The 25,093-nt window shown below is 35.9% G+C and overlaps 1 protein-coding gene and 1 pseudogene across 3 annotated transcripts in view; one reads left to right on the top strand and one right to left on the bottom strand.

Annotated features, from left to right (window-relative positions):
- GTF2A1L (general transcription factor IIA, 1-like) overlaps nt 1–25,093 on the top strand; it is a 68,444-nt gene that overhangs the window by 29,547 nt on the left and 13,804 nt on the right. For both annotated transcript variants that reach the window (XM_011935849.1, XM_011935848.1), the window contains 3 exons: nt 1,068–1,123; nt 3,699–3,783; nt 5,120–5,709. In XM_011935849.1, the coding sequence (XP_011791239.1) occupies nt 1,068–1,123; nt 3,699–3,783; nt 5,120–5,709 (731 nt within the window). The remainder of the gene's footprint in view (nt 1–1,067; nt 1,124–3,698; nt 3,784–5,119; nt 5,710–25,093) is intronic.
- LOC105507388 lies at nt 13,667–16,337 on the bottom strand (annotated as a pseudogene). Its single transcript, XR_001001086.1, has one exon. The product of XR_001001086.1 is annotated as a serine/arginine-rich splicing factor 10 pseudogene (transcript).

The raw sequence follows: 25,093 nt of genomic DNA, 5'->3' as shown, positions 1-25,093 counted from the left end.
GGAAGGAATGGTTAGTTTAAAAAAATGTTAGCTTTTATGAGTTGTTTGTTTATGAGTTGTTTTATGTGATGGAGTGATTCTAATGTCAGGAACAGATCTTTGGGGCAATTTTCCTTAATGCAATATGTGAAAAACAAGCCATAATAAATATTACATTAACACATAAACATGCTAAAGTTTGTGTTTTTATTGAAGATAAGGGAAAATGGCATTCTAACAGCCATATTTAGTCATGTTTAGGTAAAATGAACCTTGAGTATCTAAGGTATATGATTACATTGATCAACTAAGATCCCTCTAGTGTAGTTACTATTTTTTTCTTTACACTTATTTTTAAATGATAGATTACATTTACAACTAGCTGGTCAGTCTTTGAGATGTATTATAAATGAAAGGCTGGTTAGCACAGAAAACTGGTAGATAATAAAGGAAAGATATATGGGATTGTAGCTCTAATGTAGGTCGAGTTGTCAATCTGGGGATTTGTTTTTAGCAGTTGTACCTGTTTTACTGCAGAGACTTGAGGAGACATGTTCTTATTCTTTTGTTCCTAAAACTATTCAGGTGTGCTTGCTTACTTGCCCAAAGTACTGTAAATAACTTTTCATAAAATAATGAATTGGAATTTATTTTGAATCTATACGATTTAGAATGGGTTTATGTTGTGTTACAAATTTATGCTCAATATTATAATCTGTTGGAAATGTGCCTCTTTAATAAATATTACTTTTTCTCTCCAGTGAAGGGTTGTAAGAGAGATTTAGTGCTGCCTTGACTTACTAAGGACAATCTAGGTGTTTTGTTATGGATTTCCAAAGTACAATATGGTTGATTACAATGAGATATTTTCTTTCGGCACTTAAAGGAGTTTATTTGTAAAGTCTTTATCTGAAGTTGTTGCAAAAAATATGATTACTTTTTATTGCACTTGGAATCAGGAAGTTTAGAATTCACCATGGTTTAACCTGTTAGTGATTGAAAATATTTTTTAAAAATAAGCTATATTTAGTGATTTTATTAAACTGGTAAATTCTAATGAACGCATATTTATTTTGTTTTCTATGCAGCATCATTAGTTATTCCTGCTGGTAGAACTCTTCCAAGTTTTACCACAGCAGAACTGGTATGTAGCTTACTTAAAATATATTTTAAAAGATATGCCCCACTGTTAGTGAGTGGTGGCAAAATGCTGAACGTAGATGTAATTTCTTACCCTCCAGCTGAAAGTGAAAAAATGTGGCTGGGCGCGGTGGCTCGCGCTTGTAATCCCAACACTTTGGGAGGCTGAGGCAGGTGGATCACCTGAGATCAGGAGTTTGAGACCAGCCTGGCCAACCTGGCGAAACCCTGTCTCTACTAAAAAGTACAAAAATTAGCCGGGCCTAGTGGCGGGCACCTATAATCCCAGCTACTCAGGAGGCTGAGGCATGAGAATTGCTTGAACCTGGGAGGCGGAGGTTGCAGTGAGCCGAGATCATGCCATTGCACTCCAGCCTGGGTGACAAGAGCGAAATTCTGTCTCAAAGAATAAAAAACAAAAACAAAAGAAAGAAACAAAAGGTGTGGTAAAGAGTGGGGCGACAGAATAACATCTATAGCATAGATGTAATAAAACTCAGAAGTTTCAGAATTGACATTTTCTTGCCAAGTTTTCCTGTCTTTCAGAGAGGTCGTTAACATCTTCCAAAACTATACCTACAAGGTTAGGAAATGTCTGAAGTTATGTTGTATGAGGTTTTAATACACTGTATAATGTTATATGCTTGTTACATCCTAAATAGATAATTTTGAGGTTTTTTTTTTCTGATTTTTTTCCCCTCCAGAATGGAGCAACATCATAGTTTTTACTTTAATTAAACTGGAATATTTTTGTCATTTTGTACGTTTGTGAAGTATAGCTTGTTTATATTTTTCCCCTTAGTACTTGGAGGCAGAAGATAAATGTACACGTTAACATAGAAAACCAAGTAGTTTTTTGGGTAGAGAAGAATAGCAGCTTTTCACTTTTATCTTTCTTCCATAGTACTGCGAGTATATACTAACCGCTTTTAATTTTCTTTCTGCCCATAGGTTGCCTTTCTAGGGCAAATGCTTAGTAAGCTAGTTATTTCCATTTCTTCACTAAGAACAGCCAAACCACACACCTTAATAGGATTTTTGGAAAGAATGGTGCTGCTTTTGATAGGAGACCAATGAAGAAATACCTCTGCCTTTGGAATTCAAGGAAATATTTTTTTCCTGTTTAAATAAATAATAAGCTTATATTAATAAAAAGTAAAAATAGGCTGAGCACAGTGGCTCACACCTGTAATCTCAGTGTTTTGGGAGACTGAGGTACTGGGCACCATAACAAGACCATATCGCTGCAGTTTTTTTTTTTTCTTTTGAGACAGAGTCTCACTCTGTCATCCAAGGCTGGAGTACAGTGGCATGATCTTGGCTCACTGCAACCTCCGCCTCCCACGTGATTCTTCTGCTTCAGCCTCCTGAGTAGCTGAGATTACAGACGCCCACCACCATGCCCAACTAATTTTTTGTATTTTAGTTGAGACGGGGTTTCACCATGTTGGCCAGGGTGGTCTCAAACTCCTGACCTCAAGTGATCCACCCGCCTTGGCCTCCCAAAGTGCTGGGATTACAGGCATGAGCCACCGTGCCCGGCCTGTACAACATTTTTTTAAAAAAATTAGCCGAGCATGGTGGTGTGTGCCTGTAGTCCTGGCTACTTGAGAGGCTGAGGCAGGAGGATCACTTGAGCCTAGGAATTGGAGGTTACAGTGAGTTATGACTGCACCACTGCTCTTCAGCCTGGGCCACAGAATGAAACCCTGTCTCTTAAAAGTAAAAAAGCAAAACATTTATAAATAAAAGAAAGAGCTCTGTAGTCTTATACTCCAAGAATAAACATTTTAACTGTTTGATGTTTATCCATCCAGACTTCTTTCATGAAAGCTATATTAGTTTTCAGGGTAAAAAGTATGAATACTCTTTTGACTGTTACTGTAATTTCTGTTTCCTAATTTAGTAATATAGACATACTGCTTTCAATTTCAGTTAGTACACATTGGCCTTAGTGGATGTAACACAGTTTAATTAACAAACTTTTGTTGGTGAGCATTTAAATTATTTCCAGCACTTTTCTAATATAGTATTCCATTGGTTATGCTTGTATATATTTCTGTGTGTTTGTGTGATAATCAAGATAAATTTCTAAAAGTAGAATTCCTGGGTCAAAGATCATATGTATTTTCAATTTTGGTATATATATTGCAAAAATTACCCTCCAAAAGGATTGTACCAATATACATTCATACAAACAGTGGTTTGAGAAAACCAATTTTTATCACATTCTCAACAACACTGGATGTTATCAATCTTTCAAATTTTTGCAGATCTGAGAATCAATGGCCCTGCAAAGCTATGTCTTGGGCAAGTTTTTTGAGTCAATGTTTATACTGTTCATTAGGACTTACTGACTTCATTGCTAATAACTGTAGAATAGGATTCCTCTTGATCCTTAATGGGATGATCAATATCGAAAAACTGTTTTATTCAAAGAACTCAGCCCTAATGTTAAATGTTAAGTATTGTCAAACTATTGTCCAGAATCAGATTTTTTGACTCCCTATGAGATCAGGGAAAAAAAGATACAAGTAAAGTCCTTTTCTAACTTTCTAATATAAATTTCTTATATCTAGGGTACTTCAAACTCCAGTGTAAACTTTACTTTTCCTGGTTATCCCATTCATGTACCAGCAGGTGTGACACTACAGACTGTATCTGGTGAGAGTATATTCTAAGAATATTTTTGTTTTTTAGCAGGTACTATTTTTTGGACGTTAAGCTTCATGATTTTTTAATAGACTATATACCAGAAGTTATAAGAACTTTTAATAAAATAGATTTTAGAAGTAATGATAAATGGTGGTTTTTATTGTTATGGAGACAGTCTACCACAAAAGACACTGTACTAGGCCTATCCTGTATTTCATTCCCAGTTCTCTTTCCCAACATTGTGTAGGGGTCCTTTGTATGTATTTTTTCTAATTCAAGTCAGTTATCTAAATTTTAACAAATACAAAATAAAATAACTTACCTGCATTCCTGCTAGCTCTAATTACGGATTAAAGATTAGGTTGATCAACCTTTATCCCCTTTCTTATTAGAGATTGTGTGGTCTGATAGAACGAACAACAGTTTTGAGGTTAACCAGTCTCTGCTTTTCAGAGCACCATCTCTTGATTTTGAAGGGGATCATGCCTCTTCTTTGGGTTGTTGTAAAGTTTAAGTAAAGCACCTAATTCAGTGGTCAAAAATAAGTCCTTTTTTTTTTTCTTTTTTTTGAGACAGAGTCTCGCTCTGTCGCCCAGGCTAGAGTGCAATGACTTGATCTCGGCTCACTGCAAGCTCCGCCTCCCGGGTTCATGCCATTCTCCTGCCTCAGCCTCCTGAGTAGCTGGGACTACAGGTGCCCGCCACCATGCCCGTCTAATTTTTTGTATTTTTAGTACAGATGGGGTTTCACCATGTTAGCCAGAAGGTTCTCGATCTCCAGACCTTGTGATCCGGCTGCCTAGGCCTCCCAAAGTGCTGTGATTACAGGCATGAGCCACCGCGCCCAGACTTTTTTTTTCTTTTATAGTGTTATTTTAAAGGAAGAAAGGAGAAGAAATTTGATTACTTTTGAAATCATTAAACTCTCTTTTGGATAGCATTTTCTTGTTATATGGCATTTTAAATATCTGAGGTTATATTTTACATGATTATGTTTGTTAAAATCCAGTTTTTGGTTAATAACATTAATTTATCAAACAATGGAAGAGGTTCATGGATTAAATATTGGTGGCCTTTTTGTATCTCAGAGTGTGACATATAAACAATTGTGGGAGAAGTCTGGAATTAAAGCAAAACATACATAATTAAAAAATAAGAATTTGTATACTGATTGTAGAAAATCCAAAAATGTCTGAAGAATGAAAGAAAAACCCCTAGAGATAACCACCATTAACATATCAGTATATTTTTTTCCAGTCTGTTGTGGATGAGATTTTTTTTGTGATTGATGTAAAAGGAAATTTTAATTCTATTATACTTACAAGTTTGTTTCCTCCTTTTTAAGGTCACCTTTATAAAGTCAATGTACCAATTATGGTGACACAGACTTCTGGAAGAGCAGGTATTCTTCAGCATCCAATTCAGCAAGTATTTCAACAGCTTGGCCAGCCTTCAGTAATACAAACTAGTGTTCCACAATTAAATCCATGCTGTCTTCAAGCAACTACTGAAAAATCACAGAGAATTGAAACTGTGCTACAGCAACCCACAGTTCTACCTTCTGGGCCAGTAGATAGGAAACACTTAGAAAACGCCACCAGTGATATACTTGTATCTCCTGGAAATGAGCATAAAATCGTGCCTGAAGCTTTGTTATATCATCAGGAAAGTTCTCAGTATGTCAGTCTTCCAGGTGTTGTATTTTCTCCACAGGTCTCTCAAACAAATTCTAATGTGGAGTCAGTGCTCAGTGGTTCAGCTAGCATGACTCAAAATCTGCATGATGAGTCCCTCTCCACGAGCCCTCACAGGGCTCTCCACCAGCATGTGACTGATACTCAGCTTCGTATTCTTAAAAATGGGATGTATGGATGTGAATCTGTAAAGCAACCAAGAAATATAGAGGAACCCAGCAACATACCTGTATCAGAGAAGGTATAGTTCTGTGTCCAACTTCTTGGTATCAGGGGACAGACAGTGGCCAATGATTGGATATCCTGAGTATTTTCAAGCTATAATGTTAATCAGAATTATATATATTTTGTTTTGCTTTTTCCTTTAGAAGATTATTTCTTTTTTCTATTGATTAAAAAAATTTTTAATTGTGATAAAATACACGTAACTTAAAATTTACCAACTTAACCATTTTTAAATGTACAGATCAGTAGTGTTATATACATACACATGTGGTCCAACCAAGAAGATTGTTTCTTTATTGTTGTTTTTAATATAACCATCAGTTCTTAAAATATCCATGCTTAGCATTTCTAAATTTTTCATTTCAATAGATGAATTAGAATACTTCTTTAGAGAAAATGCATTTGTTTTAAAAGGTAATCTATTTACCAGTCTCTTACATTGGGAAACTTGTTTTTTGTCTGCAGATAAAAATTAAAAGACCCAGAAATCCATACCAGTAGTTTATGGAATGTTTTGAGATAATTAATTATCAAATGTAATATACAAAAGAAGCCCACAAAGTATTTTTTTTCCTGCTTTACCTAATTTTTCTGAATTCTTATGTGGAAACTTTTCCCTACATGAGGGATTATGTTGCTAATAATTTTGTTTCTCCCTGCCTACTAAAGTACTAGTTTCACTTAATTTCTTTTGGTATTTAAACTATGAAAAATTAGCTTCTAGTTAACTTTTGATACCAAAAATAGGTCTGAATTATTAATTTTCAAAGAATTAATAGTAATGGCAGAAAGATTCTTGGAGAATTTTGGATTATAAAAATTAAAAAAATTACATTCTTTTTACAAATATGAAATACATCTTGTGGCTAATTCTATTTATACAGTTTAGGACATGTGAAAAATACTTAAAGGTTTTTGCTCCAGCTGATGGTTTAGCCATCATCCAGAGCCACTGTACAAGTCTGTAGCAATGGATAGTTAAGCACCACCTTAATATTTTATCTTCAAGATATTTAAATTTTGCTCCTTAGGAAAAGATACAGGGCATAGTGAAAGCCCATGAGCAAAGAAAATGATGATCAGAAACTATTTGACCTGTTTTATAATGTTGCAGATATTTAATGAAACCTGTTCAAGATCTCTGAGCAAATCTGTTGTTAGTTTTGCTGTAAGTGTTCATATTAAAATGTTTTATTGAGTTTTTAAATTTTTTTATATAATATATAACATTTAGTAGGCTAAACTAATAATTATGAAACATTTGGCTTTGAGGTAAAACTAACTACAAATGTAAAATGTTTGTTTTCATCACTACTACTTTTGGAGGTACTTTTTGCCTGGATTCTGTGTGAACTTTGCAGATGTTTGGTGTGATGAGTCAAAGACTTATTCTACTGTTATGTATTGTATGTCATCATGTCCTTTTTCTGATATGGGGAAATAGATTAGTTAAGGGATATTAATCAAGGATTGATTAGGGGTAGTGGTTGAGAACATAAGCTTTGAAACCACAGTAGGTTCAAATTCTAGGTTCACTACTTGCAAGCAAACTGTGTAACATTACTCACTGAAATTCAGTTTTAGTCTTTAAATTGGCCCTAATACCAACCTTGTAATTTTGAGAATTATCAGAGATAATATATATTGAGTATTTAAAGCTTCTGGCACCATAGTAAGCTTTAGATTAGCGCTATTATGCTCTATGAGCTTGTAACATATTGGGTAACTTTTCATGTAACTTGTTTGTTAGTTTTAAAAAAGGTCTATATCTAAAACACAAAAATCTAAACATATAAGACTATATATAAAATGCTGATTTATTTATTGTAAGTTACCTTTGAGATAGTAAGCAGTTTGGTAAGTTTATGCTGAACTAATTTTCAAAGACTTTACAAGCAGTTTTTCTTTTTATAAGTAGCTTAAAGCAAGTTATAATGAACTCTACTCATTTACTTTTCCTATGTTGTAAACTACTGGAGAGTTTATGGATCTATAGGTTTAAGAAGTAAGGATCTGTGTGGGTTTAACATTCTGTTTCACAAAATATATTCTTGATAACTTTTGATTCTGCCCCTTGTAACTTCTGTTCTATTTTCTTTGTCTGAATTTGACTCTTCTGGGTACTTTAAAGATGGAATCATACAATGTTTGCCCTTTTGTGACTGTCTTATTTCACTTAGTGTAATGTTTTCAAGGTTAGTCCATATTGTAGCATGCGTCAGAATTTCATTCCTTTTTAAGGCTGAATGATGTGAGTTTGATAATTTTTAAATTTTGTAAATATTCCTGGAATCTATTTCTTCTTCTCCACTGTTAGTGCCATTGCCCTAATTGTTTCTCATGCGGGATAATTTTATCTAGCTAATTTATCAGTGTGTAGTCTCTTCTACCTCTTACTCTATTCCTGCCAATCCATCCATCCTAGAGGTCAAAGGCCTAGGCTTCAGGGATCAGAATTGTTTTGAATCCCTTCTCTATTCCTTAATAATTATATGACTTAGATAAGTTACTCATTTGTAAAATAAAGATAATAGTATCTACCATATAATTGTGGTAGGATTAGTTAAGACAATCAATGTAAAGTGCTCAGCAGCACACTGGCACCGTGGTAAATGCTCGGTGCATGTTAGCACTCTCTTCCTGGTGGCTTCCAGAGATCTGTCCCAAATGCAGCCTGATTGTGTCTTTCTCCGCTTAACACATCACTGACTGCCCTTCACCTATAATAAATAAACTTCAGGCACCTTAATATACATACACAAAGCATATTACACGTTCTTTCTCTGCCAAAGTTTCCTATTTACTCTTCCTTCCTCACATGAATATTCTTTATTGGGAACTGGTAACTGTGAGTGATTCTTGGTTTTTAACCTTGTTGTTTTCTACTTTTCTTTTTGCTTTTGTCATCCCCTCTATTTGATGCCTGGAGTTTCTTCCCACCATCCTTTCCTCTGGATAATTCCTGCTTATTCATTACTTCCTTCAGAAATCTTCAGTACTTCTCCACCTAATTTTTCCTTCATTATTAAATTGGATGTAGCTCTTCTGTTTTGTCGCCTGAAGCATGTCTGTCATAATGTAGTTCAAAGATATATTGATATGTTTTCTTTGCATTGACAGGTACGTTTATCTTTGTATGTGCAGTAATCTAAGAATATATACACACTCGTGTGTACTAGAGTATAAGCTTTTAAGGATGGGATCTAGAATTAGTTTATTTGGCTCAGTGGTTCTCAATCCTGGCTTAATGATAAAATCACTGGGCCATTAAAAGAAAGTGCAGGTCTACCCCAAGAGATTTAAATCTAATTGATCTGGAATGGGGTTCAGTCATCAATATTTAAGAGCTTCTGAAGTGATTGTAATATATAGTCAAGGTTAAGAACCACTGATGTAGCTCAAAATCAATGTATGAGTGAAAAATGGAGTGAGAGGATAAGAGAATATATAACTCCTAAGTGAGAGTTTTCATTTTTCTTCTAAGTCCGCACGTATTCCTCTAAAAGATAAAATGTCCTATCAATAATTATTTGACTTTATAATTCATTTAAATTGAGTAAATACTTTTTGAGTCTCTATATGCCATTATGAAATTAATATATCAAAGTCAGAGATATTTAAACCAGATATGTGACTTTTTCTTCATTATAAGAAGAAAGCCAATTTAACAAAATAATTTTTATATCTGTCAAAATATATTAAGATATATTTCATTCCAAATAAGAGTGAAGTAGCATGGGATGCTACTGTACATGGTCAGGTAATATATAATTATCATTGTTACTATATTGTAATAGATTAAATTCCTGTTAAGAATAAAAGATAATATGCCCTGCCATTACAATTATAGGCCACTGAATTTGACATAATTTAGGCTGAAAATGTGAAAAGAATGTGTATTGTAGCTTAGGCTTATCTTGTTTTATATTTATCCCCACATATGGGTATAAAGTTCTGCAAATTTTTACTAGCCATTGGAAAAATATGGTTCTTTCATTGGAGGGAAGCTTAAATGGCAAAGACTGGAAGCTGGATTTGGCAAACAAAGCTTTATCATGAAGCATCCTATTTACTCGCTTATTATACTAGTCAGTCATGGAAGCCACATACAATCAAAGACACCATGGTTAAGCTGAGAATATTGGACATTATTGAGCTGGTTTGTTTTAGAGCAGAGAAAAAAAAAACGGAAGCATTTCCTCTGTCAGATGACATCATCTGCATTAGAATTGTTGACATTTCTTTCAGGTTTGGCTGGAATTCATAGAAGTATCAGCAGCGACTTTCCTTTAACATTCAACAGGCTAAAAATACCAATGTTTCTTAGGGCTGCCAACATCTGATTTTCATCATTATTTGTACATTGATACCATCAAAGAATTTTTATGTTGTGAGCTTTTTTTTTTTTTTTTAAATTGGAAACTGACATCTTTCTAATAATGAAAAGCTTGGCTAGTAAAATTTGGTACTCTACACCATTGGAGCTCCCAAGATGCTTGGCAAACATAGTTTTGCTGCTTTAGTAAAGAAAGCGTTGCTGTCTGTTTCAGCACGTGGCATGCATTAGTGCTAAGACACGCCAATAATTCTAAAAGAAGTCTCATCGGCTGACATAAAACTCAAATATATTAGAGCAATGGTTTTGAATTATTGTGTTTCCCAAGACATTTATCAAACAATGTAGGCAGAATATTAAATTCTTCATGCAGAATTTTTCTGGCTTTTGAAAGTACAGTGCTTGAAAGGACCCTTGCTTGATCCTTGGGGAGACATTTACTATTTCTGAGAGAGAGCAAAAGCCCCCTCATAACAATTTGACCTAGAGGAGTTCATTGATGATCTATGTGGTGGATGTTTGGCTATATGAAACACTTAAATCTTTTCATGGTCCTGCGGTATCAATTATGGATGTTGCTGCACAACTCCTGGCTGGCTATTTTGGTCAAATTACCACTTCAGAAGAGATTGGAGTCAGATAATCGTGAATTTTTCAATACCTGGTGGAAGTGCTTCTGAAGAAAAAAGTTGAGAATGATAACTATTTTGCTGTTATTGAAATTAAATTTAGATTTGTAATTTTAATCCTCTCCTAGAGTAAAGAGGGCCTCACTGATTGAAGGAAAATGGTGTGAGGCTACATAATTTTGACTAGAAGAGTCCTGAAATCTTCAGTATTCCTTTATAAGCTTATGCTCATCTGGCAAAGTAACACAGAAGCTCTGATTCATTTTTCAACAAAAGATCTTATGGTTTAAGGTTTTCAGGACTTGTTGCTATTAAAATGAAAAGCCAGGCTGGGCATGGTGGCTCCTGCCTATAATCCCAGCACTTTGGGAGGCCAAGATGGGCGGATCACTTGAGGTTAGGAGTTTGAGACCAGCCTGGTCAATGTGGTGAAACCTCATTTCTACTAAAAATACAAAAATTAGCAGAGTGTGGTGGCAGGCACCTGTAATCCCAGCTGCTCGGGAGCTAGGGCAAGAGAATCGCTGGAACCTGGGAGGCAGAGGTTGTGGTGAGCTAAGATCGTGCCACTGCACTCCAGCCTGGGCAACAGAGCGAGACTCCATCTCAAACAAACAAACAAACAAAAAAACCAATTTCAATGTGTGGCTTAGGCCTAGGACAAATCTTATACTAATTGACTTTATTATTATTATTTTTTACATATTTTTGAGATAGAGTCTCACTTTGTCACCCAGGCTGGAGTGTAGTAGCGCGATCTTGGCTCACTGCAACCCTCACCTCCCAGGTTCAAGAGATTCTCCTGCCTCAGCCTCTCAAGTAGCTGGGAGTAGAGGCCCACACCACCATGTCCAGCTAATTTTTGTATTTTTGGTAGACACGGGGGTTTCACCATGTTGGCCAGGCTGGTCTCAAACTAACTGGCTTTAAAATAACTCAAATTTAAAGAGGCATGATATATATACAATAAAATTCATCTTTTAAAAGGTAGTTTTTAGATGTACCATATGAATTTTGACAAACTGAAATTATACAACCCTACCCGAGATAGAGAACGTTTTCATTACCTCAGAGTTTCCTCACATGCCTTTGTAGTCAATACCTTCCTTCAGCCTCCAGTTCCTGGCGGTCACTCACTGATCTGTTTTCTTTTGGGATAGGTTTACGGTTTCCAGAATGTTAGACACAATCATGCAGCATGTATTTTTAGCACAATACATTTGAGATTCATCCATGTTGTCGCGTGTATGAGTACATTCCATTGTATGGTTATACCACATTTACTTACCAGTTTGACATTTGGGTTGTTTCCAGTTTTTGGTGTTTGTGAATAAAGCCCCTGAAAGGGCCAGGCGCTGGGTAATCCCAGCACTTTAGGCGACTGAGACGGTTGAATTATTTGACGTCAGGAATTCAAGACCAGCCTGGCCAACATGGCGAAACCCCATCTCTACTAAAAATATGAAAATTAGCTGGGCATGGTGGTACATGCCTGTAATCCCAGCTACTTGGGAGGCTGAGGCAGGAGAGATAATCTCTTGAACCCAGTGAGTTGATATCATGCCACTGTACTCTAGCCTGGGAGACAGAGTGAGACTCTGTCTCAAAAAAAAAAAAAAGTCCTGAAAACATTTATGTGTAGGTTTTGTATATGTAAATACCTAGGAGTGGGGTTGTTAGATTAGATAATAAATGTATGCTTATGAGAAACAGTCAAACTCATTTCCAAGGTGGCTGTATTTCTACCAGCAATGTATGGTGGAATTTTGCATTTCTACCAGCAATGTGTAAGATTTGTTGATGGTACACCACATCCTTGGTAGTTAACCCTATCTTTTGGTAAGGAGAAGTTTTTAATTTTGATGAAGTCCAGTTTATTATTTTTATCTTTTGATTTCTTTTTCATGTGTCTTATCAAAGGCTGCAGAGATTTTCTTATACTTCTAAATATTGTATAGTTACAGGTTTTACATTTAGGCCTGTTGCCCAGGCTGGAGTGCAGTGGCGTGATCTCAGCTCATTGGGTTCAAGTGATTCTCCTGTCTCAGTCTCCCGAGAAGCTGGGATTACAGATGCCCACCACCATGCCTGATTAATTTTTTGTATTTTTAGTAGAGGCAGGGTTTCACTATATTGGTCAGGCTGGCCTTGAACTCCTGACCTCAGGTGATTCACCTGCCTCAGCCTCCCAAAGTGCTGGGGAAACAGGCATGAGCCACCGTGCCTGGCCGGCTCATTTTTTTTTACATATGGATATTCAATTGTTTCACCATCGTTTGTTAAAAAGACTGCCCTGTCTCACTGAGTTAGCTGTCTGTGCACATTAAGTATCAAAAGCACTTCACCTTTAGTGAAAATTATTACATCTGTGTTGGTTTATTACTGAAGGTTCATTCTGTTTCATTAATTCACGTGACTATCTTTTTGCTAGTACTACACTGTCTTGATTATGGTAACTTTATAGTAAATCAGAGAGTGTGAATTTCTCAAATTGGTTTTTTTTTCCAAATTGTTTGGGCTATTCTAATTCCTTTGTATTTCCATATAAATGTTAGGATGTGCTTGTCAGTTTCTAAAAAGAAAAGTTGCTAAGACTGATTTGGGTTGTGTTGAATCGGTAGATCAGTAAGGGGAATTGACGTCTTTACAATATTGAGTCTTTCAATTCAGGGGCATAAGTTTTTCTTTTTTAAATTTAGGTTTTTGACTTCTCTTACTAATGCTTTCTAGTTTTTAGCATATACATATTTTATATATTCTGTTATATTTTTATCTAAATATTTCATAGTTTTTGGTGCTATTATAAATGGTACCTAAAAATGCCATCAAGAACATTTTTTTTCCTTCATTTTGTTTTTATTATAGCATGTTTGCTTAATTTACAGCAAGCAGAAAATAAGCTGGGTCTTGTTTTGATCCAAATATTGATGTTTTAAAGGTTGTACACAATATCTGTTAAAAAGAACATAAAAATACCTTTTTAGAAGCCTCTGTAAGAAAGAAAATATAAAGTTTAACCCTACAACTTTCCTCTTTGCTAGAACTGCAAACTACTGCTACAGTTTTAAATAGACTTTTTGTTGTTTAAACTATACATCCAGGAAAATCTAAAAAAATTAGAGAAACGTGCATATAAATAATTGCGTAGCAGAACATGAACATTAACTGCAAACAGTAAAGAAATGAAAGTTAGAAATACTATCAAATATACGAAGGTTCTAGAATCAATCCTTTAAACACATTCCACAAACAGTATTTAAAATCCATCATTGTGTTCTTTACAGGCAAAGCCTAGACTACTAAAGCCAAAATTGAAAAAAATAATCCTCTAAAAGGAATTGCTTCTCCATAATTCTTACTTATATCTGTAAGCAAGCAATCTAAGATTTCTAAAGATGCTAGCTTTTTATTCTGAAATGAAATTGGACATGTCAACTCACTTTTGTCTCCAAAACGATCTTTCAGAGAAATACTAGAAATTATAAATGGTTAAGGGTATTACTTCATTTTTAGTCAGGTACTACACTGATAATCAAAAGCTCAGAAGACGTAACTCTTGCTTACAACTGACTAATCCTTTTTCCCAAATTATTTTAAATTTTATGGCACCACAGAATCACCTAGAATGAGTGTTGTCTTTCAACTTGCCTCGTATTAAATAAACTGAGGTATGAAAAGCAGGCCTCCCTCATAAAGAGGCAGACAAATTTTGATACAAATGCATGAGCCAAGTGCTGTAAGCATCAAACTTGCAGTTCTTTTACACTATGCGCACACACACACGAAACCTACTTGGAAACAATTGCTTCTAATAGCAGTAAGAAAATTAAGCAAGATTATGGTCAACAACGTTCCTTAAACTTTAGAATAACTACGTAAGAATATTCCTTTCTCCTTAAAATTATTTTTGCCATCATCGACCTGCTCAAATTTTAAGGTGAGTTTTTGTGTTTTCTGTGTTCCAAATCTTCATAGGAATGAGAAAAAAAGCAGTCAAGCCTCCATGTTTTAGTCAAGAACTCAATTACCCAGCTGGTATCATTCCCCAAGACAGTGGGGTTAACAAAAGAACTAATCCGTGCTGCATCAAAAATAATTATTGGCCTAGACATCTTTTTTTTTTTTTTGAGATAGAGTGTCACTCTGTTGCCCAGGCTGGAGTGCAGTGGCATGATTTTGGCTCACTGCAACTTCCACCTCCTGGATTCAAGCGATTCTCTTGCCTCAGCCTCCTGAGTAGCTGAGATTACAGGTGTGTGCCACCATGCCTGGCTAATTTTTGTATTTTTAGTACAGACAGGGTTTCACCATGTTGGTTAGGCTGGTCTCGAACTCCTGACTTCGTGATCCACCCACCTTGGCTTCCCAAAGTGCTGGGATTACAGGTGTAAGCCACCGTGCCTGGCTGGGCCTAGACATCTTGACAAGGCATAAAGGTCCACCCTGAACCTAAATGTGTCTGAGCAGTCAGTGTTGTACTGTGGCTACTACTTCACTTTTGTATCATTCTATCTTATTAGCAAGCTACATTTCTAGGTTAACAGTTCTACCAAATATGAATATGAAAGTTTATTTTTAATGAGACAATATTGCAAATTGTGGCCAACCAACATCTTTTCACCAAATACTTCAAGCATAAAAAATGAGAATCTTTACAAAAATGTATAGAGACACCACAAATTGGTAGCTGCCCATAACATTAGACAAACTGGACTCTTAAGAGTGGCTTCTCAATAGCATATCATTTAATAATAACTGTTGCCTGGTACAGGGAAAGCTAACAAGTGTTTTTAAAGCATCATTGCAACATTGTATTCCTGATAATTTAAGCAAACCGAACTATGAGTAAATGAATGATACATGCCTAAAAATGAGCATGGTCTATACTATCAGTGGCCACTGGAGTTAGGACTAGTCCAAGACCTTGATCTAGATTTTGACCTAGACCTAGACTGTGATCTTGACTGAGATTTGGATCTAAGTGATTCTTTTTTCCTTGATTCCTTTTCATATCTTGAGCCAGACTTATAATGTGTTTTGGAATCTGTTTTTAGAGGTGCCTCTAGTTTTGATGTGAGATGCAGACCTAGAACATGATTTAGCCTTCATTTCTTTCTTGGACTGGGACTTGGACCGTGATCTTGAATTGGATTTTGATCTGGAAAAAGATCGATTTCGGTGCTTGAATCTGTCATTGTCGGAATGGCTTCTGCTACGCCGTGGTCTTCCAGTCCGTCTACTGTTTCTAGGACGATACGATCTTCTATAGTTGTAATCAAAAGACCAACTTCTTGATCTCCTCCTTTCATAACTTCAGCTTCTAGAATGCCTGTATCTGTCATAATCATCATAGCGTGAAGAACTGTACACATTCCTCTCTTCCTTGGCTTTCATCTGATTTGGTGTCTTTCGATCCCCCTGGGCAAACTGTATTTCAGTCTGCTGTCCACAAATCCACTTTCTGTCCAAATTATGTAAAGCATCTTCAGCATCATGAACATCCTCAAATTGTACATAAGCAAATCCTCTTGGATGGCGAGTGTAGAAATCAAGTGGAGCATACACATCAACTATAGGACCATAATGACCAAATTCACGCCGCAGGTCTTCAGACCTGGTGTCCTCGGTCACGTTCCTGAAGAACAGAGACGTGTTGAGGGGACGCAGGCAGCGAGACATGGTGGCGGCGTGTCTCGGCCGGACACACTAACGGGCTCAGCAAACCGTGCGTGCCAAGACCATTTTTACTCTTCTTTTAAGCTTCATTTGCATTGCATTTTTAAAAATATATTTTTAATTAATTTATTTATTAGTTTGTGGAGACAGACAGAGTCTCGTTATGTTATCCAGGTTGGTCTCGAATGTCTGGCCTGAAGGACTTGTCTCACTTTGGCTTCCCGAAGTGCGGATTACAGATATATGAGCCACTGTGCCCAGCCTAAAATACATTTTTTAAAAGGTAGAAAAAACTAAAAATTTCTAACGCATTTGCAGTACGTTGCCACAGTATTTTAAAAAGAGGTTGTGCCGATTTTTCCTGCCACCAGTACTTTGATCAGTTTTGCCACATAGTTGACACTGTATCACTATGGACTTTTTTTTTTTTTTTTTTTTTTTTTTTTTTTTTGAGACGGAGTCTTGCTCTGTCACCCAGGCTGGAGTGCAGTGGCCGGATCTCAGCTCACTGCAAGCTCCGCCTCCCGGGTTTACGCATTCTCCTGCCTCAGCCTCCGGAGTAGCTGGGACTACAGGCGTCCGCCACCTTGCCCGGCTAGTTTTTTTGTATTTTTTTTTAGTAGAGACGGGGTTTCACCGTGTTAGCCAGGATGGTCTCGATCTCCTGACCTCGTGATCCGCCCGTCTCGGCCTCCCAAAGTGCTGGGATTACAGGCTTGAGCCACCGCGCCCGGCTCACTACGGACTTTTACAAATTTGATTTTTCTTTCATGCTAAAATACACGTACAATTAACCATTTCACTATTTTATTTTTAAATTATTTTTACAATTTTTAACTGTATAGCTTAGTGACAGTAAGTATATTCACATTGTTGTGCAGCTATCACCACCACCCGTCTCTAGAAATTTTTCATCTTCTCAAACTCCACGCCCGTTAAACATTAACTCCCCATTTCTCGCTCTCCCAGCCCCTGACAAACAACCATTCTACTCTCTGTCTCTATAAATTTGACTACTTTAGTTACCTCATGTAAGTGGAATCAGACACTATTTGCCCTTCTTCATTTAGCATAATGTCTCAGGGTTCTTCCATGTTGTAGCATGTGTCAGAACTTACTTCCTTTTTAAGGCTGAATAATATCCCATTGTATGCATATATTGCATTTTGTTTATTCATTCAGGTGTCTGTGGATACTTGGGTTGCTTCCAGCTTTCGACTGTTGCGAATAATGCTGCTATAAACATGGTGTACAAATATCTCTTCAAATCCCTGGCTTTAATTTTTTTGGATATATATGGAGAAATGGAGCTGCAAAATCATATGACAGTTCTACTTTTAATCTTATTAGGAACTGCCATACAGTTTCCATAGAGGCTGCACCATTTTACATTCTCAACAGTAGTGTACAAGCGTCTGATTTCTCCACATCCCCACCAACACTTACTTTCTGTTTTTTTTTTTCTTAAATAATTGCTACCCTAAGGGATTTGAAGTGGTATCTTGTAGTTTTGATATGTATTTCCTTAATGATTAGTGATGTTGAACATTGTTTTATGTACTTCTGGCCATTTGTATATGTTCTTTGGAGAGAAGTCTATTCAAGTCCTTTGCCCATTTTTTTTTAATTGGACTGTTTGCTTTGTTGTTGTTGAGTTATAGTTCTTTATATATCCTGGATATTCACCTCTTATTAGATGTATGATTTGCAAATATTGTCTCCCATTTCATGGGTCACCTTTACTCTGTGTTAATAGTGTCTTTTGAGCACAAAAGTTTTTGATTTTGGTGAAGTCCATTTTATCTATTTTTTTCTTTTGTTACCTATGCTTTTGGTGTCATATCCAGTAAATTATTTTCAAATCCAATGTCATGAAATTTTCACCATGTGTTTTCTTCTAAGAGCTTTATAGTTTTAGTTCTTACATTTAGCTCTTTGATCCATTTTGAGTTAATTTTTGTAGATGGTGTAAATTTAGGGTTCAACTCCATTATTTTCAATGTGGTCTTAGTTTTCCCAAAATGATTTGTTGAAAAGACTGTCCATTCCACATTGAATGGTCTTGTTACTCTTCTGGAAAATTGACCTTTTATGTAAGGGTTTGTTACTCCATTGGTATATACACCTGTCTTTACATTAATAACACACTGGTTTGATTTTTAAATTTTTATTATTTATCATTTCAACTTTCATTTAAGATTCAGGGAGTACATGTGCAAGGTTTGTGACATAGGTATATTGCATCATGCTGAGGTTTGGGGTGTGATTGATCCTGTCATCCAGTTACTGTGCATAGTACCCAAAATAGTTCTTCAGCCCTTGCTCCCACTTCTTCTCCCTTTTTGGAGTCCCCAATGTCTATTATTTCCACCACTGTGTCTGTATGTGCCGAATATGTAACTCCTAATTTATAAGTGACAACATCTCATATATGGTTTTCTGTTCATATGTTAATTCACTTAGGATAATGTCACTCAGCAGTATGCATGTTGCTGCAAAGAACACGATTCCCCCCCCGCCCTTTTTTTTGTGGCTGCATAGCATTCCATGGTATATATGTAACACATTTTCTTTATTCAGTCCACCATGTATGGGCACCTGGGCTGATTCTGTGTCTTTGCTATTGTGAATAGTACATCTGTAAACAGATATAATTTTAGTTTAGTTTTTCCTTTCTAATTTTGATGCCTTTTATTTCTTTTACTTGCCTAATTGTCCTAGCTAGTCCTTTTTGTTTTTTTTTATTACTGTGTTGATTAGAAGTGGTGAAAGTATTTGTCTTTTCCTTCTTTCTAATCTTAGAGAAGAGATTTCGGGATTTACCATTCAGTATGATTGGTTTTTTTATGTTGAACTATCCTTGCATCCCAGGAATAAATCTCATTTGGCCATGGTGTAGGATTCTTATAATGTGCTATTATCTCTATTTGCCAGTATTTTGTTGAGGATTTTTACATGAATATTCATCAGAAGTATTGGTCTGTCATTTTTATGTTTCGTCTTTGTCTGGCTTTGGTATCAGGGTAATGCTGGCCTCATAAGTTTGGAGATATTTTGTTCTTCCATTTTTTGGAAGAGTTTGAGGGTGATTGGTATTCATCTTTAAATGTTTGGTATAATTTTCTAGTGAAGCCATTTGGTTCTGGATTTTTCTTTGTAGGTAGGGTTTTGATTACTTATTCAGTCTACTTTCCAATCAATATACTTATTAAGATTTTCTATTCTGATTCAGTCTAGATTGTGTATTTCTGGGAGTTTGTTAATTTTTAAAATAGATTATCTGCTTTGTTGTGGTGTAAGTGTTCATAGTTTTCTCTTAAAGTTCTTTATATTTCTGTAAAATTGGTAATGATGTCCCCTCTTTTATTTATAATTTTATTATTATTATTATTATCATTATTATTGAAACAGTCTCTGTTGCCCAGGCTGAAGTGCGGCAGTGTGATCCCGGCTCACTGCAACCTCTGCCTCCTGAGTTCAAATGATTCTTGTGCCTCAGCTTCCTGAGTAGCTGGGATTGCAGGTGTGCTCTACTATGCCCAGCTAATTTTTGTATTTTTAGTAGAGATGGGGTCTTGCCATGCTGGCCAGGCTGGTCTCCATCTCCTGGCCTCAAGTGATCCACCTGCCTCAGCCTCTCAGAGTGCTGTGATTACAGGCGTGAGCCACCGTGGCCAACCCTCATTGATAATTTTAGTTGAGTCTTCTCTTCTTCTTATCAGTCTAGTTATAAAGGTTTATCAATTTTATTGATCTTTTTGAAGAAGCAACTCTTGGTTTTGTCAATTTTTCTCTATTGTTTCTCATTTCTGTGTTTTCTTTTTCTCTAACATTATTATTTATTTCATTCTGCTAGCTTTAGGTTTGATTTGTTCTTTCCTTTATAGTTTTTTAAGATGTAAAGTTAAACTGTTAATTTGAGATTGATCTTTTAAAATGTAAGCATTTATAGGTATACATTTCCCTCCCCATTGTTTTCACTTCATCCCCAGATTTTTTTTTTTTTTTTTGAGACAGAGTTTCACTCTGTTGCCAGGGCTGTAGTGCAGTGGCACAATCTTGGCTCAGTGCAACCTCTGCCTTTGGGTTCAGGTGATTCTCCTGCCTCAGCCTCCTGAGTAGCTGAGATTATAGGCACCCACCACCACTCCTGGCTAATATTTGTAGTTCTAGTACAGACAGGGTTTCACCATATTGGCCAGTCTGATCTCGAACTCCTGACTTCAAGTAATCCACCTGCCTCAGCCTCCCAAAGTACTGGGATTACAAGTGTGGACCACTGCACCCGGCCTGTTGCATATATTTAGGAGATCTAATGTTTGGTGCACATGCATTTATAATTGTTATATCTTCTTGGTAAATTGATTCTTTTTTCATTATGTAATTTAAATTTTTTTTTTCTTTTTAAATAACAGTTTTTGACCTAAAATCCATTTTTTCTAGTGGTAACATAACCATTGCAGCTCTATTGGTTATCATTTGCATGGAATTTATTTTTCTATCTTTTCACTTTCAGCCTATTCATGTCCTAGATATTTAATCTCTTATAGAGAGCATATAGTTGGATCTTGTATTTTATCCATTCTCCTAAACTATGTCTTTTGATTGGGGAATTTAATTCATTTGCATTTATAGTAATTACTAATTGGAAAGAACTAACTCTTGCCGTTTTGCTGTTTTCTATATGTATTTAGGTTTTCTGTGATTTCCTCCTTTGTTACCTTCCTTTGTGTATAATTGATTTTTGGTTTCCCTTCTCATTTCCTTTGTGAACATTCTATAGATATTTTCTTTGTGGTTACCATGGGTATTACATACAATATTTTAGGCTTGTAATAATCTCTTTTAATCAGATACCCACTTAAATTCAATCACATACAAAAAGTTTACTCCTTTACAACTTTGCCCTCCCCCACTTTGTCTTATTGTTGTTACAGATTACTTTTTTATATATTATTTACCCATTAACATAGATTTTTTTATGCTTTTCTCTTTTAAATGATGTAGAAGAATAAAATCAATTATAAACTAAAATTATGTTAACACTGATTTTTGTATTTGTCCATCTCTTTACCTTTACCAGATAATTTTACATTTTGTGTAGCTTCACGTTACTATCTAGCATCTATTCATTTTAATTTAAAGGACTCCTTTTAATATTTCTTGTAGGGAAAATCTAATGATAATGAATTCCCTTGGTTTTTATCTAGGAATGTCTTAATTTATCTTTCATTTTTTAAAGGATGGTAAGGCAGAATTTATTCAAGGAGATCCATGGCAATAGGAACTACTCTAGCTGGGTTTTGCAGTGGGAGAGAGAGACTGGAAGCAGCTCCCTCCCTTATTTTTGAAAAATAATTTTGCCAGATACAGAAATCTTGGTTGTTTTTTTTTAAAAAAACACTTTAAATATGTCATCCCACTGCCTTATGGTCTTCAAACTTCTGCTGAGGAATCTACCAGAACACTTAATGGGGATTCCTTATACGTAGGTGAGTTGCTTTTCTCTTGATGCTTTAAAGGTATATAATTTTTAAAATTTATTTCCAACTACCACGTGTTCTCACTTATAAGTGGGAGCTAAACAACAAGAACACATGGATACTAGGAGGGGAACAATGAACATGGGAATAATTGAGGGTGGAGTGTGGGAGGAGGGAGAGGATCAGAAAAAATAGCTATTGAGTACTGTGCTTATTACCTGAGTGATGAAATTATCTGTAAACTAAACCCACATGACACATAGTTTACCTACATAACAAACTTGTACGTATACCCCTGAACCTAAAGTAAAAGTTAAAAAAAAAAAAGAGAAGTTCCATTTAGGAAAGAGGTCTCCCTTGTAGATGTATTAAAATATTACACATTCTAAACTGAAACTTGGCTGGGCATAGTGGCTCATGGCTGTAGTCCCAGCACATTGGGAGGCTGAAGAAGGAGGATTGCTTGAGTCCAGGAGTTCAAGACCAGCCTGGGCAATATGGCAAAACCCCATCAATATAAAAAATACAAAAAAATTAGCTGGGCATGGTGCTGCCCTCCTGCACTTCCAGCTACTCGGGAGACTGAGGTGGGAGGATTGCTTGAGTCCAGGAGGTCAAGGCTGCAGTGAACTGAGATTGGGCCACAGCATTTAAGCCTGGGCAATAGAGTAAGATCCTATCTCAATCAGTCAATCAAAACTGAAACTTAATCCTTCAAATCCGTTTATTTTACTTGTCCTAAAACAATCTGCCTACAAGTATTAAAGTATAAAACATTGTTATTTTCCCATTTTGAGATCTCTAATGTAAAAATGGATTTTATGAAAATAATTTTTTAAAACATAAAATGCTGTATAATAAACATTTTAAAAATTATTTTTATTCGTATATTTTGAGACAGCGTCTTGCTGTGTTGCCTAGGCTGGAGAGCAGTGGCAGGTCATAGCTCACGGCAGCCCTGATCTCTCAGGCTCAAGTGATTTTCCTGCCTCAGCCTCCTGAGTAGCTGGGACTGTAGGTACACAACACTATACCTGGGTAATTTTTAAACATTTTTATTTTTAGTAGAGATAAGTTTGGTCTTGAACTCCTGAACTCAAGCGATCCTTTTGTCTTGTCCTCCCAAAGTGCTGGGATTACAGGCATAAGCCACCACACCTGGTCTAAAGGTAGTGTTTTAAAATTTCAATTTCTAATTGTTTATTGCTACTATATAGACATGCAGTTGAATTTTGTAAATTGACCTAATATCCTGTGACCTTATTAAACCCACTTAATAATTTTAGTAGTTGTTTTGTAGACCCTTTGGGGTCGGGAGCAGTGGCTCACGCCTGTAATCCCAGCACTTTGGGAGGCCGAGGCGGGTGGATCACAAGGTCAGGAGATAGAGACCATCCTGGCTAACATGGTGAAACCCTGTCTCTACTAAAAATACAAAAAATTAGCTGGGCGTGGTGGTGAGCGCTTGTAGTCCCAGCTACTCGGGAGGCTGAGGCAGGAGAATGGCATGAACCGGAGAGGCAGAGCTTGCAGTGAGCGGAGACCGCACCACTGCACTCCAGCCTGGGTGACAGAGCCAGACTCCGTCTCAAAAAAAAAATAGCATAAATTTAATGCTATAAATTTCTCTAGGCACTGCTTTGGGTACATCTCAAAAGTTCGGACATTATGTTATATATATATATGTTTATAAAGTATATATATCAATATGGGTGTATATATATATTTCTTCCCATAGCCTTTTTTTTCTTAGCTTATTGCACTGATTTAGGACTTCCGGTACAAAATTAAATAAGAGTGCTGAGAGCAGAAAGCTCGTTCCTGATTTTAAGGGGAAACCATTCTATCTTTCATCAAGTACTATGTTAGCTGTATGGTTTTAATATTTTTTTTTTGTAGATATCCTTTATCAGATGGAAAAAGTTTTCTTTAATGTACTTTGTTTTTTTTAATCATGAGTTGACGTTAAGTTTAAACAATTTTCCCCTATATCTATTGAAACAAATGGGTTTCCTTCTTTCATGTTTTGATATGGTGAGATACACTGACTTTTGAATGTTCAACTTTCAAATGCATTCTCAGGATAAACTTCATTTTGTAATATTATGTTATTCATTTTATGCATTGCTGGATTCAATTTGCTAAAATTTCATTGTGGATTTTTGCTTCTATGTTCATGAGGAATACTGGTCTGTAGTTTTCTTATTTTGTGCTGGGTATTAGGAAAATGTTAGTTTCATAAAATGAATTGCTCTATATCTGTATCTCTCCTGTTTTCTGATAGAGTTTTTAGCTTTCTGAATTTAGAATTTTTCTTTGTGGGAAGGTTTTTAATGGAATTAAATTTCTTTAACTGATATGTGTCTTTAGGTTATCTGTTTCTTCTTGAGTAAATTTTGGTAGTTTCTTTAAATGAATTTATCCATTTTACTTAAGTTGTAAAATTTATTGAAAGTTGATAATATATTATTTTAATGCCTCGAGGATCTGTGTAACATCCCTTCTTTAATTATTAATACTGTTTGCTTGTGTCTTCTGTCTGTCTGTCTCTCACTCTTTCTCTCTCTGTCGTGCTAGAGGTTTTTCAATTTTATTTTATTTTTTTGAGACAGCCTTGCTCTGTTGCTCAGGCTGGAGTTCAGGTGGTGTGATCTTGGCTCACTGCAATCTGCACCTCCTGGGTTCAAGTAATTCTCATGCCTCAGCCTCCCGACTAGCTGGGATTACAGGTGTACGCCACCACACCTGACTAATTTTTGTATTGTTAGTAGAGACTGGGTTTCACCCTGTTGGCCAGGCTGGTCTCCAACTCTTGACCTCAAGTGATCCGCCTGCCTTGGCCTCCTAAGGTGCTGAGATTACAGGTGTGAGCCACCCTGCCTGGCCAGGTTTTTCACTTTTATTAATAATTTCAAAGAATGAACTTTTGGCCTTACTGATTTCTCTCTCTCTCTCTCTTTTTTTTTTTTCGGTTTTTAATTTCACTTTATTTCCCTTTTAAAATTTTTATTATTTTCTTCCTTCTGTTTACTTGGACTTATTTTGGCCTTCTTTTTCTAGTTTCTTGAGGTGGAATATTAGGCCATTGATTTGAGACATACTTATTTTCTGATATAATAATTTAATGATATAAATTTCCCCCTAGGCACTGCTTTGGGTACATCTCAAAAGTTTGGACATTATGTTTTCATTTGCATTCAATTACAATTATTTTCTAATTTCTTTTGTGATTTAATCTTTGACCATTGGGTATTTAGAATTGTGTTGTTTAATTTT

The sequence above is a fragment of the Colobus angolensis genome, unplaced genomic scaffold (genome assembly GCF_000951035.1).
Source record: "Colobus angolensis palliatus isolate OR3802 unplaced genomic scaffold, Cang.pa_1.0 Scaffold15, whole genome shotgun sequence".
NCBI lineage: Eukaryota > Metazoa > Chordata > Mammalia > Primates > Cercopithecidae > Colobus > Colobus angolensis.
This window is presented reverse-complemented; position numbering and strand designations above follow the sequence as displayed.